This window comes from Mastigoproctus giganteus, chromosome 7 (assembly GCF_048544385.1).
Source record: "Mastigoproctus giganteus isolate SK-2022 chromosome 7, ASM4854438v1, whole genome shotgun sequence".
Classification (NCBI taxonomy): domain Eukaryota; kingdom Metazoa; phylum Arthropoda; class Arachnida; order Uropygi; family Thelyphonidae; genus Mastigoproctus; species Mastigoproctus giganteus.
In genome coordinates, this window is record NC_143581.1 from 71,784,125 (window position 1) to 71,803,453 (window position 19,329).

General features: G+C 38.5%; 1 protein-coding gene across 5 annotated transcripts in view; it reads left to right on the forward strand.

The window, feature by feature from the left end:
* LOC150082988 (uncharacterized) overlaps nucleotides 1-19,329 on the forward strand; it is a 1,785,507-nt gene that overhangs the window by 1,221,469 nt on the left and 544,709 nt on the right. For all 5 annotated transcript variants that reach the window (XM_090377722.1, XM_090377724.1, XM_090377725.1 and 2 more), the window contains one exon: nucleotides 18,639-18,818. In XM_090377722.1, coding sequence (XP_090233848.1) covers nucleotides 18,639-18,818 — 180 coding nt within the window. The remainder of the gene's footprint in view (nucleotides 1-18,638; nucleotides 18,819-19,329) is intronic.

Sequence of the window (19,329 nt, forward strand, 5' to 3'; positions counted from 1 at the left end):
CTCAGGTAGCTAATAAACTAATTGAATATTTTCATCTACATTCACACATGAGGAGTTATTCAGCAAGGAGAATGCCAGAGGTGAAGTAAACTCTGGAAGTGAGCTAGATGATTTTGTAATAACTGAGAGTAAAGTGGCAGAGAAATTGTTGAAGATAAACATAGGAAAGGCATCTGGGGTGGATGGAATTTATCCAGTTATATTAAAGGAGGTGGCAAAGGAAGTAAGCAAACCCTTAGCTTAATTATGAGAGCTTCCCTGGACTCAGAGGAGATGCCCATGGACTGGAGATGTGTATATGTGACCCCAATCAACAAAGGAGGATCAAAGGGAGGCACAGGTAATTACAGACCTGTTAGTTTAACTTCTGTTCCAGGGAAATTAATGGAGGGACTGGTTAAAGAAGCATTGCAAGATCATCTAGACAAGACTTCAGTTATAGCTCGGACACAGCATGGGTTTGTTAAAGGGAAGTCTTGTCTGACTAATTTGATTGGATACTATGATGTAGTCACAAAGGAACTGGATGCAAAGAATAACTTTGATATCATATATTTGGATCTTAGAAAAGCCTTTGATACTGTTGCACATGGAAGACTGCTGCACAAATTGGAGCAGTGTGGCATTGGAGGCAAATTGCTGCTGTGGATAGAGGGATGGTTGAGTGGGAGAAGACAGAGTGTGGTAATCAATGGATACTACTCTTCGTGGACTAATATTATTAGTAGAAACCCTCAGGGTTCAGTGTTGGGTCCATTGTTGTTTTCTGTATTTATAAATGATATTGATGATGGTATATCAATATCATTTATAATTAATTTCCAAGTTTGCAGACGATACGAAGGTTGGCAGGGTTGTTAATGACTCTAATGACAGTACACTGGTGCAACAGGATCTTGAAAAGTTGAACAGATGGGCTGAGAGACGGCAAATGAAGTTTAACATTGACAAATGTAAAGTACTACCTATGGGAAGCAATAATCCCAGAGTAACGTATCAACTCTGTGGTTAAACACTGACAGTGGTAGAGAATGAAAAAGACCTGGGGATAATTGTGCACGCAGGTATGAAGTTTTGTGAGCAGTGCAGACAGTCTGCAAGAGTTGCTCATGGTGTCTTGTCAATGATATACAGTAAGTTTTCTAACCGGGATAAGGAGGTGATTATCCCCTTGTATAAGGCAATGGTCAGGCCACACCTTGAGTGCTGTATACAGGTCTGAAGGCCTATTTTTAAGAAGGATGTAGAGCTGTTGGAACAAGTAAAGAGAAGGGCAACAAGATTAGTGAACAGAACAAATGGTTGCTCTTACAAAAAAAGGCTTAAGTTTTGCAAATTACAGTATCTGGAGACTAGGCACCTGTGAGCTGATCTGATCGAGGTGAATAAAGCCATGAATGCTTTGAGCATGCTCAATGCTGATGGGATTCTTCCTCTTCTTCAGAATAATCACCTGAGAGGGCATAAATTCAAATTGAGGAAAGACGGTTGTAGGATAGATGTGTGGAAGTTTGCCTTTAGCCAGAGAGTGGTTGATTGCTTTAACCAACTTCATCTGTCGTTGTAGATGTTGATTACTTAAATAGATTCAAGGCAGAACTTGACAAACATTTGGAGCTAGGGGGATGGGTGAAATAAGTGGGGTTTTTTTTGGCTGATGTTATATAAGCTTGCTTTCTTGCATCATGTGCCCTTGCTAATGTTAATACTAATGCTAATATGCAATACTTTGAATTTGTCAATGTTAAGTTTAAAAAAAGAGGAAACCGTGCATGAAACCTATTTCATAAGCACCCGACAGCTGAGAACTTTATAAATTTCAAAAAACTTAAAGCAAAAGCATGGTTTGCAAGGAAAAAAGGCTAAAAAGATTCTTCGATTCAGTTTGTCTCTACTATAACGAAGAATATCAACTGCAGAGTAATCTGGAATAAAATTTTAAAAAATGAACGGTAGATTTCTACCAACATCCCATCCAATAGTGAGACGGAATTGGCAAGACTTATCATCTCCAGTTGAAACAGCCAATGCACTTGCAGAAAATTTGCACAAGTCTCAAATATATCTGCATACAAACCATCTTTTCAGCAGCATATAACAAAGATTGGGTAATGCAAATTAAATTTCAGCACAAGACTATCACTTCCATATAATAAATCTTTTACAATTTTGTAGCTCCAGGATACTCTGAACAAATCAACAACTGAGGTATCAGGTCCTGATAGGATTTATTACCTCATGTTGAAATGCCAAGACAAAAAGGCATCTGGCTCCCTACTCCTATTTGTCTCCTCCTGCTTTTTCTTAATTGGATCTTCTCCAAAAGCTGCTACCCTCGCTCACGGGTACCATTCAACATTGCTAGCTTTTCCTAAACTTGGAAAAGATCAGACAAATCCAAGCAACTATAGACCAGAATCTCTTACTTGCTCTTTGTAAAAGACATTATAAAAGATGATACTCAATAGACTTGTATTATCCCAGGGTCCTGAGCTGGATATCATAATTCTCCTTTTTCTTGGTGATTCCTTTCTGCTTCTGTCTACTCTCAGGGTAGCTCGGGATTTTTTTTTTGGTTGGTGTAGCATAAGCCTCAGGCTTCCTTGCACCATAGAGCTAATAATAATAATAATAATTAGAATTCCACTCAATCATCGGTTGTAAACAATATAGCTTCCACAAAAACCGATCCACATTAGAACTTATGGTGAAATTGAGTATAACATATGGAATGCCTTTATCTGAAAAGAACATCTTGTCATGATTTGCCTGGATGTTGAAAAAACATTTGACAGTACCTGGCTCTATGGCATTCTACAAGACCTGTGGGCCATATGACTCCGAAGTCAGCTCCCAATGATTATAGAAAGCTACCTTAAAAATATAACTTTTCAAGCTATTTATCATAATGCTGTTTTGCAATCTCTAGTCCAAAGAAAAGATGTATCTAGGGATCACTACTCAATGCTGCACTCTTTGCTGTTAGAATAAACAATTTAGCACAGAATATTCTGAGTAACATAGATACCTGTCTTTATATCAATGACCTTGCAGTATCTTGCCATTCACAGAATATGCATTCCATTGAAAGATAACTACAGCTCTCAGTAAACAAAATTGTGTCATGGACTTTAGCATTAGCATTAGCATTAGTAGAGGCATTTGATGCAAGAAAGCAAGCTTATGCAGCATCAGCCAAAAACAATAATAATAATAAAATAAAATAAATAAATAAATAAAAAAAAAATAACCACTTCCGCTTCACCCCTCTGTTCGTTCGAAATACTTGTCCAGCTGAGCCTTAAACTTATTTAGGCTATCAACTTCCACAACAAGGGATGGAAGTCTGTTCCACCAACCAACCACCCTCTGGCTAAAGACAAATTTCTGCACGTCTATCCTACATCTGTCTTTCCTCAATTTGAATTTATGCCCTATCAGGTGATTATTCTGAGCAAGAGGGAGAATCCCATCAGCATTGAGCATGCTTAAACCATTCAAGGCTTTATACACCTCTATCAGATCACCTCGCTGGTGCCTAGTTTCCAGACACTGTAATTTGCAAAACTTAAGCCTTTCTTCGTAAGAGCACCCCTTTGTTCTATTCACTACTCTTGTTGCCCTTCTCTGTACTCGTTCCAGCAGCTCTACATCCTTCTTGAAATGAGGCTTCCAGGCCTGTATACAGTACTCTAGGTGTGGTCTGACCATTGCCTTATACAAGGGAATAATCACCTCCTTATCCCTGCTAGAAAAATTCCTATATATCATTGACAATACACCATGAACTACTCTTGCAGCCCATTTGCACTGCTCAGAGAACTTCATATCTGCCTGCACAACCACCCCCAAGTCCCTTTCATTCTCTACCACTGTCAGTGTAGTACCACAGAGTTGATACGTTGTTCTGGGGTTGCTGTTTCCCATATGTAGTACTTTACATTTGTCAATGTTAAACTTCAATTGCCACCTCTCAGCCCATTTGCTCAACCTTTCCAGATCCTGTTGCAGCAGCAGCATAGTGTCAGTAGTGTCCTTGACAATACTCTTCTAATTATTTTTAGTAATCTGTACAGTGTCTCTCCACAGGTACAGGTGAAATTTCTGTAGTAGCCCTTGTGCCAAAAAAAAACCACCCACAACAACAGCATCTTAGCAAAAGACTTGTAATCTGATTTAGCTTGCCTCATCCCCTTTTTGGCTTGATTGTAGACTATTTTATGCCTTCTGTATCTCTCTGTATCCCCCTGATAATTTTATGCATCTCATATATATTCTTCTCTGCCACTAGTTTCATCTGTTCCTTTGCCATCCATTTAGGTCTAAACCTTGAACAGTATTTCTTAGTTGGTATAAAAAAGTATAATAGTAATATTGTCTATGATGACTCCCCCGAATGCTGCCCATTTAGAATTTGCTCCTAGTAACATTATCAGAGGGTCCCACTGAATAGAATTTAAAAACTCTCTGAAACCATAGTAGTCACCTTTATAAAAGATGATTATCACGAAAGGAAAAGCCCTTTCCTTTGCTTTTTAAACTAAATCCTACATTGTGATTACTGCCAACTATTTGTTCTGTTATCTGCATATTCTTAATGCATGAAGTGTCACTGCCAATTTATAGAGATCAAGAGTATTGCTGTCTCTCTTTGCTTTTTAACATGCCTGTATAGAAAATAGCCATCCAGTAAATCCAGAAAATACCTGCTACTGCCTGAATGGCCAGCCCACAAGTTCCATCCATTCAATATTTGGAAAGTTAAAATCCCCCATTATAATACAATTTGATTTACTGGCTTATTTAATCCAAATAATATTGCTGTTCAGAGGAGGAAGAATCTTGTAGTATTTGCACTTTTGAACCCCTCAGCCAAAATTCAATAATCAGATATTCCAGGTTAAAATAAATTATGGCAACTAGGGGCATCCCTAGCCACGTTATATCTCTAAAAATAAGATAAAAAAAAAAAGACTGTCAGTAATTCAATAATTCTACTTTTAATTTTAGAATGATGGTCATCTAGTATTAATAAGATAACAAAGAATACAAATCTTGATAATAATAATTATGTTTTATTCAACTTATAATTTCATTTCATCTCTTAAACTAAAAAGTGTTGCAGAATACTGCAGAGAGTCATCACTTTGACCTCTTAATTTGGATGCCCCTAGTTGCCATAATTTATTTTAACCTGGAATATCTGATTATTGAACTTTGGCTGAGGGGTTCAAAAGTGCAAATACTGCAAGATTGTTCCTCCTCTGAACAGCATATTATTTGGATTATTTGGATTGGAACAGCAATATTATTTGGATTAAGATTAGAAAATGAGGAGGCACATAATCTCATTAACAATCTTTATTTCGTGTTTAATTAGTATTATACTGTATTTGTTATGCATTGTGTGTGTGTGTATTGTAGAACTGTTCCCGTAGGAACAGTTCTACAACAGTTCTACAAGTCTTCAGTCCAATAGTAGTCACCTAATTCAGGTGGTAAGTTATCCTTCTCTTGACCACTAACACCACCCTGTTTCTTGTTTATGTTTTTTCATTTATTGATATTCCTTACATAACGGACAGAAAGTCTGAGCTCTGCAACTCCAAAACCTGATTGTTATTTTATTATTATTATTTTTTAATTTTTTGAAAAACAGTCATTTCAGTTTGATGCAAAACTTGTTCTTTGAATTGTGCTATTGAATAAAAATGCATTTATAATAAAATAAAACTATCTTACATGTCAAGCTAAAATTAAATAATATTTAACTTAAAGCTTCTAAAAACTGTGTTGGCCTTTTTATATGTGCATTCTGTTTGGCAGCCAGCAGAATTTCAGTGGCCATAAGTAAACATGCTATTGCCTTTTTAACTGAGAATAGAAAGTTTCCAAGTATACAATTTACTGAATTTTTTATTTTATTTTATCCATACAGCTTGAACTAAGAGTATATTAAATATTTTAAGTTTTAATGGTTCATTGCATATAAATGTCTTGATGGCACAATTGCACTAAGATTACTGTCCGGGAGGCGCCTCCGTAGCCAGGTGGGCAGGAGCAGCAGTGCGTAGCACATGCTTCTTGATTAGACCGGGGTTCGAGCCCGTGACCATCAAATACGGAGGATGTGGAAAGGTCAGGGAATGACCACCGCATATCCCCGGAGCAATATGGCCTTAGTTGCTAATGCTCCTAAAAAACCAAATAACAGACAAACTGTCTGGGCTTGCTGTGATATTCTTGGGTGATGTACACAGATGGAAATTCACTCATAGAAAGATTAAGCTCATATTCTGCTGCTACAAAAAGCAATTCTGCTTTTGGTAAATCAGATACAAGAAATAGTTAGAATGAAGATTAACCTCCTCTGGCATTGGCCGTTCAGAGTAAAAATGGAAATTAATTTATTAAAAAACAAAACCTATTAAGAGGCTGGTTATCTGCCTCTTCTGGTACCCTTAAACAGTCAGACAGTAATCTCTGATTATGGCAGTACCCTGAGGACCTTGGCACCACCTTTCCGTCATGGATATGTCTTGCTGAAAGCACTCTCCTTGTTTATCACTTACGCCTCCCAAACTTTGAGGAATAAACTGATGTGGGAATGAAGAAAATGAATTTTCAAAGACTTTGAGCAGCCCATATCTTTATAATATTGCAGTAAAGTTGACTATCTTCTTTCCTTTTTCCAAGAAATCCATGCACAACTGCTTTTAACAATCACCAAGCTTCTAGTTCAGTATCCTGTAGTTTTGTTTCAAATACATCATCTTTCAGGAGTTTCTTTATTTTGAGGCCCAATTAAAATTCTTTCTTTTAGTTTTGCATATATTAAATTGGGAAGCACTTCCCTTGAATATTCTGTTCATTGTCCTGTTTGTTCAGAAAACCTCTAATATCTTTACAAAAACACATTACCTTCCATAATGAAATATTTTAAAACACTTTATGATTTTTCTGGTAAGTTAAAATCCCCATTGTATTGGGATTTATTGTAATTTTAATTTTAATTCCTGCTTCAAGTAACTTTCACTGTTGTAACCATGAACCATAGCGTTCTGCTTGCTCTTTACATAAATTTAAATCACAGAGTCATTGAACACTCATTTTGTGGACTAGTTTAGGGCTAAAGCCTTAAGTTATGTAAAGAGTTTAACTAATGTGCAAGTTAGTGCAATTGCATCATTTCAGTATAACTACATAGCCAACTAAGTAGTTGGCTATGTAGTTATAAAGTTAGTAGTTATAAATTGACATCATTAAGTATATCTCATATTGTGAATTCTTCACAACGAGTTTTCATGATATTGCACTACCTCGAATGAGTAACACTTCACCATAGGAGAAGAAGACTATTGTTTTGTATTCTCAGTGGATACCATCACCCATATGGCATATCAGAGCTTATTGGCTCCTAATCAGTGGGCAGGCAGGTACCCTGGTGTTGCAATGATGACAACCCAGTTGTGAAGTATAAATCCACAATATGAGGGATGCCTGATGGTCTGGAGTAATTTAGATTACGGTATAGTTTAGGGCTAAAGCCTCAGGTTATGTAAAGAGTTCAACTAATGTACAAGTGAGTACAATTGCATCATTTTAGTACATAGCCAACTAATTAAGTAGTTATAAATTGGCATCATTAAGTATATCTCATATTGTGAATACTTCACAATGAGTTGCCATGATATTGCACTACCTCAAATAAGTAACACTTCACCATAGGAGAAGACCATTGTTACTTATTCTCAGTAGATACCATCACCCATACAGCACCATTTCAGAGCTTATTGGCTTCTCATCAGTGGGTGGGCAGGTACCCTAGTGTTGCAATGATGAAAACCCAGTTGCAAAGTATGATCATCATTGCAACACCAGGGCACCCACTGATGAGGAGCCAATATACTCCGAAAGGGTGCCGTACAGTGATGGTGTACACCAAGAATAAGGAACAACAGTCTTCTCCTATGGTGAAGTGTTACTTATTCAAGGTAGTGCAATATCATGGCAACTCATTGTGAAGTATTCACAATTCGAGATATTATTATTATTAATATTTCTCCCTGATTGGGGGTTCCAACATGTGACAGGTATTGCTACCAAGTACACAGGGTGGTTGTTGTTATGTCTGGTGTTACTGTTAGTCGAGGAACTCTCTGGTTATCCTACAGGTGATCAGGATTGCAACTTTCTGGAGTTCCTTGTAGGTGTTCGCTGGGAGACCTATTGCTGTTACGCTGTTATGTAGGGTCTTTGGCACCATACTTGTGGTTGACACGATGATCGGGATGGTCGTTACTTGTTGTATATTCCACATCTCTTTGATCTCCTGTCTTAGGTTTGTGTACTTCCTGATTTTTTCCCCATGGGTTTTCTACAGGTTGCCAGTGTTGGGTACTGCTATGTCAATCAGATAGGTAGCCCTTTCCTCCTTGTCTACAAGGGTTATGTCGGTGTGTTGTGCGAGATTGTCCTATCTGTTATTATGGCACAGTCCCAGTACAGCTTGTGGGTTGGGGTTTCTAGTACTGCCTGGGGTTCATACTTGTAGTACAGTACACTTTCTTCGATCAACTGGTATTTCCTTGTTAGTTTCTGATGTATTATCCTGGCTAGCTGATCGGGTCTATGAGTGTACTCAGTAATTATTATTATTATTATTGTTACTCTTATATTATTTCTCCCTGATTGGGGGATTACACTCTGTGATGGGTACTGCTACCAAGTACACAAGGTGGTTATAATGTCTGGTGTTACTGTCGGTTGAGGAAATCTCTGACTATCCTACAGGCGTTTTCAGGATTGTGACTTACTAGAGTTCCTTGTAGGTGTTTTCTGGGAGACCTATTGCTGCTAGGCTGCAATGTAGAGTCTTTGGTACTATACCGGTGGTTGACATGATGATTGGGATGGTTGATACTTCTTGCATATGCACTTGATCTCATGTCTCAGGTTCATGTACATCCTAATTTTTTCCTCATAAGTTTTCTGGACATTGCTAATGTTCGGCACTGCTATGTCAATCAAGTAGGTAGCCATTTCCATCTTGTCCACAAGGGTTATGTACAGTCTGGTGTGTGGGATGGTCTTATCCATTATTATGGCATGGTCCCAGTACAGTATGTGGGTTCAGGTCTCTAGTACTGCCTGGGATTCGTACTTTTAGTATGGTACACTTTCTTTGATCAACTGGTATTTGCTTGCTAGCTTCTGATGTATTATCCTGGCTACCTGGTCGTGTCTATGAGTGTACTCAGTCTGGGTGATCACCTTGCATCCCGTGGTGATGCGCGTTCAATTGTTTCTGAGGCCAGGTAGCATCGTCAACGTGTTAAATCGACATTCCGGCTCTTTTGCGATGTATTTTCTATAGTTTCTGGTGTTGATTACCTGGTCTTGGATGGCCAACATGAATCCTTCAGTCTTGGGGAAGAGCATCCTGCTTGTGAGCCATGCATTGGAAGCAATGTTATCGATGTGATCTTGATGGAGGTCATTGTAGTGTCTGCCGTGGAGTGTTTCCTTTGCCCATCTTTCTAATTTTGTTTCTTGTACCATCTGGGTGGGAAGGGTTTGCTCGCTTAGGTTGAGTAGAGTATACCACTTATATATCTTTCTTATGGCCTGGTGGAGTGGTGCTGTGTTGTTCTCGAAGTAATCCTTCAGGTTAACTATCGCTGTTTTCTGTTCTGTTGTTGTATCAAGTCTATCAGGCCCCTTCCTCCCTCTTTCTGAGATATTGTTATTCTCTCCACTGCTGACGTCGGGTAGTGTTGGCGACTCTTGATCATCATTGTCCTTGTCTTTCGCATTGTCCTACTAGTCTGCTGACGAGGCTAGTAGGGGCCAGACGTGTTCAAAGCCACTAAGTGGATTTTTCTTATTTATTGATTTGAAATTATTGTTTTTCTAAAACTTTTGATTTAAATTTAGTAGTATAGCATTATTTTGTGATTTTCTGATTAATTTGGTGTATTTATTCTTTACTCGGCCTTGCAATTGCATAAATGTATCGGTAAGGGTATCCACGTGTTACAAGTCGCAGCTCCGCTGAACGAGAAGTTTTTTAGCCATATTTAGCTGCTTATTGAATATTTTTTACATCAACTTATTTTTTGTAAGAAGCTTATAGACCTAGTAAGGATCGTTAGTTTATTCTGAATTGAGACAGCGAGATTTTAAAGTTAATTAATACTTAAGTGTCCATAGATTTACCGTTCATAACTTCCCGCCCTTGTCTTTGTCATACGATCGTTATATATCGAACCTAGATAGCGTTAGTATAGTATAGGTTATAATATTTTCAGTGATTGGTAAAATCTATTAAACTTGTTGAACTTCGTTGGCATTTAAATTGTACTTTTAACTAAATGCATATACCGACTTAGATTATAAACGTAACATAATTAATTAATACATAACTGATACGGAAGTTATATAAAGGGAACTCGGAGATAATCAATACTTGACACTAAAAAATATATATTCCGTTATAACTGTGTTGGGAGATAAGTTAGGGTTATAAACTGAAATTGAAATTTTATTTAAATTAAAAGAAATCATGACTCAGACCAGAGCAGCAAAACAAAAGGCTCAAGCTAATGGAAGTGCTGTGGCTCAGAGGAGAACTGAGGGGGGCAGTTGCCTTCTGAATCACAGCCTTCTAAAATGCACAGCTTGCATGATGTTTGTGGAGCCTACAGGTACGGGACATGATATTGCCATGGGGGATGTCTTTGTGTGTGCGTGATGCAAGGAGTGTATCGAAATCAGGCAACAACTCAGCGTTCTTATGGGCCTATACGAGAGCTTGAAGGACAGGATGGATGCCCTTGAAGGAACTAAATTGAGGGGCCCATCAAGCTCTCAGCTGCCCACATCAACGCCAGAGCTTGCACTTGGTCATCGCGCAACACAGCGGCAACCCCCAAGGCAGAATGCGCTGGTCCCAAAGGAACTAGTAGTTGTTGGTGACTCTATTGTCAGGGAAACGGGGAACATGCTTTGTAAAAAGTATAGGTGGAACAGGATCAGGGTATGTCTGCTACTGGCAAAGGTTGATGACGTTGTAGAGCAGATATCTTTTAAGGGCACAAAAGGTGATATAGTTGTACACGTTGGCACTAATGATATCAAGAGTAGGAGACCGGCACAATTGCATAACAAGTACAGGTCACTGTTGAAAAAAAGCCGTGAAATAGGATTGAATTTGAAAGTGTCTGCAATTCTGCCCACACACAATAGGAGGGAGTATATGATGAGAGCCTTGTCGATCAATTCGGCCCTGGAAAGATTGTGCAAGGCTCAAGGGGTAGAATTTTTTTCAGCCTGGACTGTACTTGTTAACAGGAGAGATTGCTTCTACAGGGATGGGATACACTTAAATAGAAAGGGTGCAAGAATATTTGCTGATGCTATCGAGGCAATGTTAGGTGGGTCGCAAAACTGCTAGCTTGGGGGGAGACAAAGACGAATAGATTAACAGTAGCCACTGGCAGAGGTGAAAGAGATTCTTGCACTGCTTCTATTGGAATGAGCAGAAGCCTGAAAAACAAGATGCAGGATATTTCAGAGACTGCTGGGAGTCATTGCGGTACAAATAAACACATGGGTTGTGTTAGGGTAGCTAAGAATAGAAATAGGTGCATGTATACTTGCGTGTACACCAATGCTAGGAGTTTAGTAAATAAATTTGATGAATTTGAGGTATTGCTCAAAACATCAAAGGCAGATATTGTTGGGATATCAGAGACGTGGTGTCACACAGATATAAGGGATGCAGAACTGCAATTTGGGAAGTACAACGTCTACAGAAAGGATAGACAGGATAGGAAAGGAGGAGGAGTTATGCTATTAGTTAAGAAATACATAAAATCCAAGGAAGTGAAGCCAGTGGACATCACTGGACAGTGCAGTGTCGAGTCAGTTTGGTGTGACATAAGCATTGGGAGACCAAAATTGAGAGTAGGAGTGTGCTATAGGCCTAATGACTCTGATGAGTATAATAAGAAACTGTACAGGGAAATAGAGTGGGCCAGTAAATCAGAGAGTCTTATAATGGGAGATTTTAATTTCCCAGATATTGACTGGAATTTGGGGGCTGGTCAATCACACATTAGCAAGACTTTTGTGGATTTATTGGATGATTGTTTTCTACATAAGCATGTTCGGGAGGCAACTAGAGGGAGGAATACTCTTGATTTGATTATCAGCAGTGATTCTTCATGCATTAAGAATCTGCAGATAAATGAACGACTAGGTCGCAGTGATCACAGTGTGCTGAAGTGGCATTTACTCAAAGAGGTAACTACCATTAGGGGTAAAGGGAAGGGTTATTGCTTTCATAAAGGCGACTACGATGGACTGAGACAGTATTTAAATTCTATACAGTGGGACCAACTGATGATGTTACCAACAGCAAATGCAAAATGGGAAGCATTCAAAGAACTTATCTTGGAAGCTACTAGGCTTTACATACCAACCAAGAAATATTGTTCAAGGTTTAGGCCTAAATGGATGTCAGATGAACTGATGAGGCATATGGCAGAGAAGAAACATGCATGGGATACATACAAATTAATACATGACATAGAAGCCTATGATAGATAGAAGTTGATCTGTAACAAAGTTACATAGGAGGTTAGGCAGGCGAAGGCAGATTACGAGAAATCTTTGGCAAGGGATGCAAAGAAAAACAGCAGAGTTCTTTACTTATGTAAATTCTATAAGGAAGGGGATGAATCAGATTGTACCACTTGATATCGATGGGTGAACTGTTGATGATCCTGCTCAGGTAGCTAACAAACTAAATGAATATTTTGCATTGACATTCACACATGAGGAGTTATTTAGCGAGGGGAAAGCCAGAGGTGTATTCAACTCTAGCAGTAAGCTAGAGAATCTTGTAATAACTGAGAGTAAAGTGGAGGAGAAATTGTTGAAGATTAACACAAGAAAGGCACCCGGGGTGGATGGGATCTACCCAATTATATTAAAGGAGGCAGCAGAGGAAGTAAGCAAACCCTTAGCCATAATTATGAGAGATTCCTTGGACTCAGGGGAACTACCCACAGACTGGAGATGTGCAAATGTGACCCCAATTCACAAAGGAGGATCAAAGGCTGACACAAGTAATTATAGACCTGTGAGTTTAACTTCTGTTCCAGGAAAATTAATGGAGGCACTAGTTAAAGAAGCACTGCAGGATCATTTAGACAAGACTTCAGTTATAGCTCGGACACAGCATGGTTTTGTTAAGGGGAAGTCTTGCCTGACCAATTTGATTGGATACTATGATGCAGTCACAAAGGAACTGGATGCAGGGAATAACTTTGATATTATATACTTGGATCTTAGAAAGGCTTTTGATACTGTTGCACATGGAAGACTGCTGCGCAAATTGGAGCAGTGTGACATTGGAGGCAAATTGCTGCTATGGATAAAGGGGTGGTTGAGGGGGAGAAGACAGAGAGTGGTAATCAATGGACACTGCTCGTCGTGGACTAATGTTATTAGTGGAGTCCCTCAGGGCTCAGAGTTGGGTCCATTATTGTTTTCTGTATCCATAAATGATATTGATGATGGTATATCAAGCTTAATGTCGAAGTTTGCAGACGATGCAAAGTAGGCAGGGTTGTCAAGGACACTACTGACACTATGCTGCTGCAACAGGATCTGGAAAGGTTGAGCAGATGGGCTGAGTGGTGGCAAATGAAGTTTTACATTGACAAATGTAAATTGCTACACATGGGAAACAGCAACCCCAGAGCAACGTATCAACTTTGTGGTACTACACTGACAGTGGTAGAGAATGAAAGGGACCTGGGGGGTGGTTGTGCAGGCAGATATGAAGTTCTCTGAGCAGTGCAGACGGGCTGCAAGTGTAGCTCATGGTGTATTGTCAATGATATATAGGAATTTTTCTAGCAGGGATAAGGAGGTGATTATTCCCTTGTATAAGGCAATGGTCAGGCCACACCTAGAGTACTGTATACAGGTCTGGAGGCCTCATTTCAAGAAGGATGTAGAGCTGCTGGAACGAGTACAGAGAAGGGCAACAAGATTAGTGAATGGAACAAAGGGGTGCTCTTACAAAGAAAGGCTTAAGTTTTGCAAATTACAGTGTCTGGAGACTGATCACCAGCGAGGTGATCTCATAGAGGTGTACAAAGCCTTGATTGGTTTGAGCATGCTCAATGCTGATGGGATTCTTCCTCTCGCTCAGAATAATCACCTGAGAGGGCATAAATTCAAATTGAGGAAAGACAGATGTAGGATAGACGTGTGGAAATTTGCCTTTAGCCAGCGGGTGGTTGGTTGGTGGAACAGACTTCCATCCCTTGTCATGGAAGTTGATAGCCTAAATAAGTTTAAGGCTCAGCTGGACAGGTATTTTGAACGAACAGAAGGGTGAAGTGGAAGTGTTTTTTTTTTGGCTGATGCTGCACAAGCTTGCTTTCTTGCATCAAATGCGTCTACTAATGCTAATGCTAATGCATGATATCTTCTAGCTCGGTGTTAGTCCAATCTATGATCCCGAAGGTGTATGTTAGTACTGGAGCTGCATAGGTGTTTATGGCTTTAACTGTGTTCCCTCCATTCAGTTTTGCTTTCAGAAAGCTTCTGAATCACTGATGATATTTTTCGGTCAGGCAATTCTTGATTTTCTTGTGTTCTAACTGCTCAGCCTGCATAATCCCTAGGTATTTGTAGGTCTCTCCTTTTGTCATAGCTTCGATCTCTTTACCAGTCAGCAGCTGGCAGTTTCGGTAATTTTCCCTGGTGCAGTGTGTGGGTCTTGCATTTGTTTATAACAAATTCCAACCTGACAGCCTTGCTGAATTCTTCGGTGATCCGAAGGTTGCTGGGGTTGCTTCTCAGTTGCCGCGTAGAGCTTAATGTCATCCATGTACATCAGGTGGGTGAGGATGTACAGGTTCTTTCTTCCTTCTTTGAGGTTAGCGGGTTGAGTGCTAGACAGAACCATAGTGGGCTCAGAGCGTCTCCCTGAAAAATTCCTCTTCTAATGGAGATTGGCCCGGTTGTGATGTTCTCAACCTTAATGTTGGTACTCCATTTCACCATTGTTGCTCCTAGTAAGTTTTTCACTATCAAATGTAGACCTTGTAGATCTTCAGGGTCTCTATTAGCCAGCTATGAGGTACGGAGTCAAAGGCCTTGCGGTAATTGATGTAGGTCGTGTATAGGTTGTGGTGCTTCTTAAAGGCTTGCTCCACAAATGCGGCACCTATGGTCAATTGCTCCTTGCATCCTTTGCTCCTCCACTTGCATCCTTTCTGCTGTTCGGCCATTATGTTCTGACTTTCTAAGTGGTCTGATATCTTCTTCGTTATGCAGCTGGTCAGGATGATTTTGTACATCGTTGGGAGGCATGTGATTGGCCTGTATTTTGCCAGGTTTCTTGTATCTTCATCTTTAGGCTTCAGATATGTGACAACTTTGATGAGAAACTTCAGGATTGTCTCCAGGTGCCTTATCATTTGAGTGGACTGCTCTGCTAGGTGCTTGTGTGTGCAGGTGAGCTTCTTGTACCAGTAGTTGTGGATGTTATCAATTCCCGGGGTTCGCCAGTTGTGGGTGTTCCTGATCGACTGTTTTACTTCTTATCGAATCTCCCACTCTCTCATCTCTTGTATGTCCTTGGTTTTCTTCCGTTCTACTTCTATCCAGGGTGCTCTACTGTTATGTCTTACTTCACTGCTCCAGATATTTCCCCAGAACTCTTCGATCATCTTCTTCTCGAGTGGTCCATTTCCTGCTTTCTCATGTTCACCCAGTTTTCTGTAGAAGGCTCTTTGGTCCTCATCGATGATTCGCTTGTTTATTTTCCTCTGGGAGCTCTCTTTGTATCAGTGTAGTCTCTTGCTGAGTGTGAGGAGGTTCTGCTTCAATGTGTCCAGGCATTCTCCTATTCTCTGATTTCTGGTCTCGTGTTTGCTGTGGACGCTGTCTCTTTTGAGGAGGCTCTTCACCTTTCCAATCAATTTCTTACTTCTATTACCCTGTTGGTACTGGGTCAACTGACCTATCTTGGCTCTTAATTCTTCTATCTTCTGCTGAAGTCTTCTTTTCCAAGCTGGCGGTTCCTTCTGTTTCCGGTTCCTCTGCTGCTGCTGGCCTCTCGTTTCTTTTCCATTAATTCTAATGGTTCCTATGGCAACACAGTATAAGGCTGTGTAGATAGCATCCAGCGTTGCACCATTGTTGTCAAAGTAATGTGGCATTATTTGCTGATTAAGGTGGTCTGTTACTCTCCACAGGATTTTATTTCGCCTCTGCTTAGGTATCACGTGGGTTCTTGTGGGGTACATTCCTTCGAATTCTGTTAGGGCCTTCTTCCACTCATCTTCTATTCTGGATATCATGACTTCTTCTCTTTCCACTTCAGCTACTCTGGGTTGTATTTCTTCTTGTTGTTCCTCCTCTGGTTCCATATTGACCATATTCTTTGTGCTTTGTAGAAGATCGCTGACATCCTTCTTGATTTTTTCCAAGATGGCAGGAGCTGTTAGGTTTTTCGTGATGATGGTTCTTCTTTGGTCTGCTAATCGCTGTTCGGTGACCTGCATATCCGGGTATTGTTCCAACCACTTGGTATGTAGTCACGACCTGTACATTGTGACATCAGTCTCTAGCCTGGTTATTTCATAGTATGCTCGCATGATGTATGTATTAATTTCAATGCTCCACTTCATGCATTGGTGTTTTCTTCCTTCCTGGGTGGTCACTAGTGCAGTTGCGCAGGAAACACTTCCAGTTGGTGGGGCTGGATGGTCTTGCCCTTCTCTTGTGGTAGCTTCATGGGGGACAGTGCCAAATGCTCCACTGTCTTGCTCATTATTATTGTTATTACTATTATTATTATTATTATTATTAACCATATGGTGCAAGGAAGCCTGAGGCTCATGTTGCACCATCCAAAAAAAAAAATTTCTGAATTACCCTGAGAAAGAGAGAAGTAGATGGGAATCACCATGGATATACTTAATGATGCCAATTTATAATACTTAAGTAGTTGGCTATGTCATGAAATGATGCGATTGCACTAACTTGTATATTAGTTATACTCATTTTGCTTAATTAAGTACGCCGTGTTACAATTTTCCAGTTTGTAGTCTAAATTTGTTAAGTGGACCAGAAGTCTGCAACATGAAAATCCTTTTTTTTTTCTATATTCATCACTGGTTCCTTTATCCCATGATTTTGGGGGGTATTGGCAGGTCTTCATTATATGGAACAGGCCTTATTTAAGGTGATATATTAGGATATTTGATACTGCACTGCATTTATCTTTATATCCCTAATATTTTTATCCTCAGATTTGTGGCACATCTAAAACTTAAATAAATTTTATGCTTTGTCCTTATTACTAATATTTGCAACCAGAGTACAAAGAATATGCACATTTAGTAATACTGTATTCTTCTTAGTTTTTGTTGTTAAACCATTCCTATACAGAACTTGTCAGGGTAATTCGGACACTTCCCTTTCTTTGCTTCTGATTAAACATTTAGCATTAAGCAAAATGCAGAAGAAACAAAAAAATATGCAATAGATATACAGTAAACTGTACATGTACACTATAACTGTGTTTCTATTACTGAAAAAGAGAGGTGGGAGGTGGACAGACAGGGCTGAACCTGCTAACCCTGACCAACGTTATTGCCATCCACGAGCATGTGAAAACATTATTTGCAGATAATACAATGGCAGTGTCATATCTACTTCCCCAAATTTACTAAGATATACATATTATGGGTATACATGTACAAAAACCTGTACATGTTGAAAGCATGTTGTGATGTAATATTTTAAGAATTATTTTTGACATACATGCATAACAATTGACTGAAACAGCTGATATATTATAAGTGAAAATCATGTTGGCCAGTGGTATCATCAAAAAATTAATAAATAGTATAACAATGCATTTCTATTGCAAGAAATGAAGAAGATATTTATCTTCATTTCTTGCAACAGAAATGATTCTGTGATTTTGTTAACTTCTAATTTTTTTTTTTTTTTGTAGGTCATAAGTAATGGTATTTAAAGGTGAAATAAAATTACATCTTAAAATTATTTTTTTTTTTTTTTTTTTTTTGCACAGTGAGATGCCATCCATTTATGAATATTACTTTAAGGCCACTTTCAAATGAAATTAATAGTGATACATACTTCTTAAGTGTTCTACGCACTATATTGAGGTAAACTCCTCTTATTATTTTACTAATACTTCTTACCCAAATTCATAAATGAATAAATACTCTTTATTGTGCAATGAGATAAATTTGAACAGTACTGTTGTACAAGGCCTTTATAGCCAGAAGAAGGTAAGGGATTAATGTATGAGTTTATCTCTGAAGTTCATGGGTCCATGTATGAGTTGAAATACCATTAACAAGCAAGAAAAAATTCAAATTTTCTGTAATTACAAAATGTCAGAAAAAGTTAGTGTTACAGAAGCATATTAATAATACATTTTTAAAAGTAATATTGAAAATGTAATATTTAATCTTAAAAATTGCTTTATATTCATTAATATTAAATGAAATTTCTGATTTATTGACTGTTATAAAAAGTAAATAATGAAAAATGAATAATGTCCCTTTCTTAAGATTCTGGAAACCTGGACCTCGAGATGCATTTTTAGATGATATGCGCTATTTTCGTGGATTTGTGCAACTCCAAGAATTGGTTGATTCAACTATTACATTTCTTCAAACTGACAGGCTGCCCTCAGTAACCTCAGTTACATATTTACAGCAGTTTCCATATCCATGCTATGAAAAGGATACGTAAGCTTTTATTAATATTTATATTACTTAAAAACATTGGTATGAATGTGGAATGTGCATCATTCACACACATTACATCATCACAAGTAATAAGAACTGTCATATTTTAAGCTATAAAAAATCAAATACTATTTCTTAAGAGGGACCAGGATGAATGCAGTTGCATGCAGTTTAAAGCTGGGAAGATAAATATGATGAATATATATATATATATATATATATAGAATATCAATAGAAAAAGTAAATCAATCCAATAATAAGAATACCATCAAGGACTTAAGAAAACGCAAAAAAAAAAAAAAAAAATTATTATTATTATTATCGCTTTTTACCGACAATCTAGATGACTTCAACTGGGGCCAACCACCCAGAATGAAGGCAAAAAACGACAAGAAGTTCTCTGTTTCTGTGATGATCAATATATGCTAAGTAATTTAAATCTAAACCAAATATAAACCAGTATAGGCCGAACATAAATCGAATATAAATAAATCGAATGAAGATAATTAAT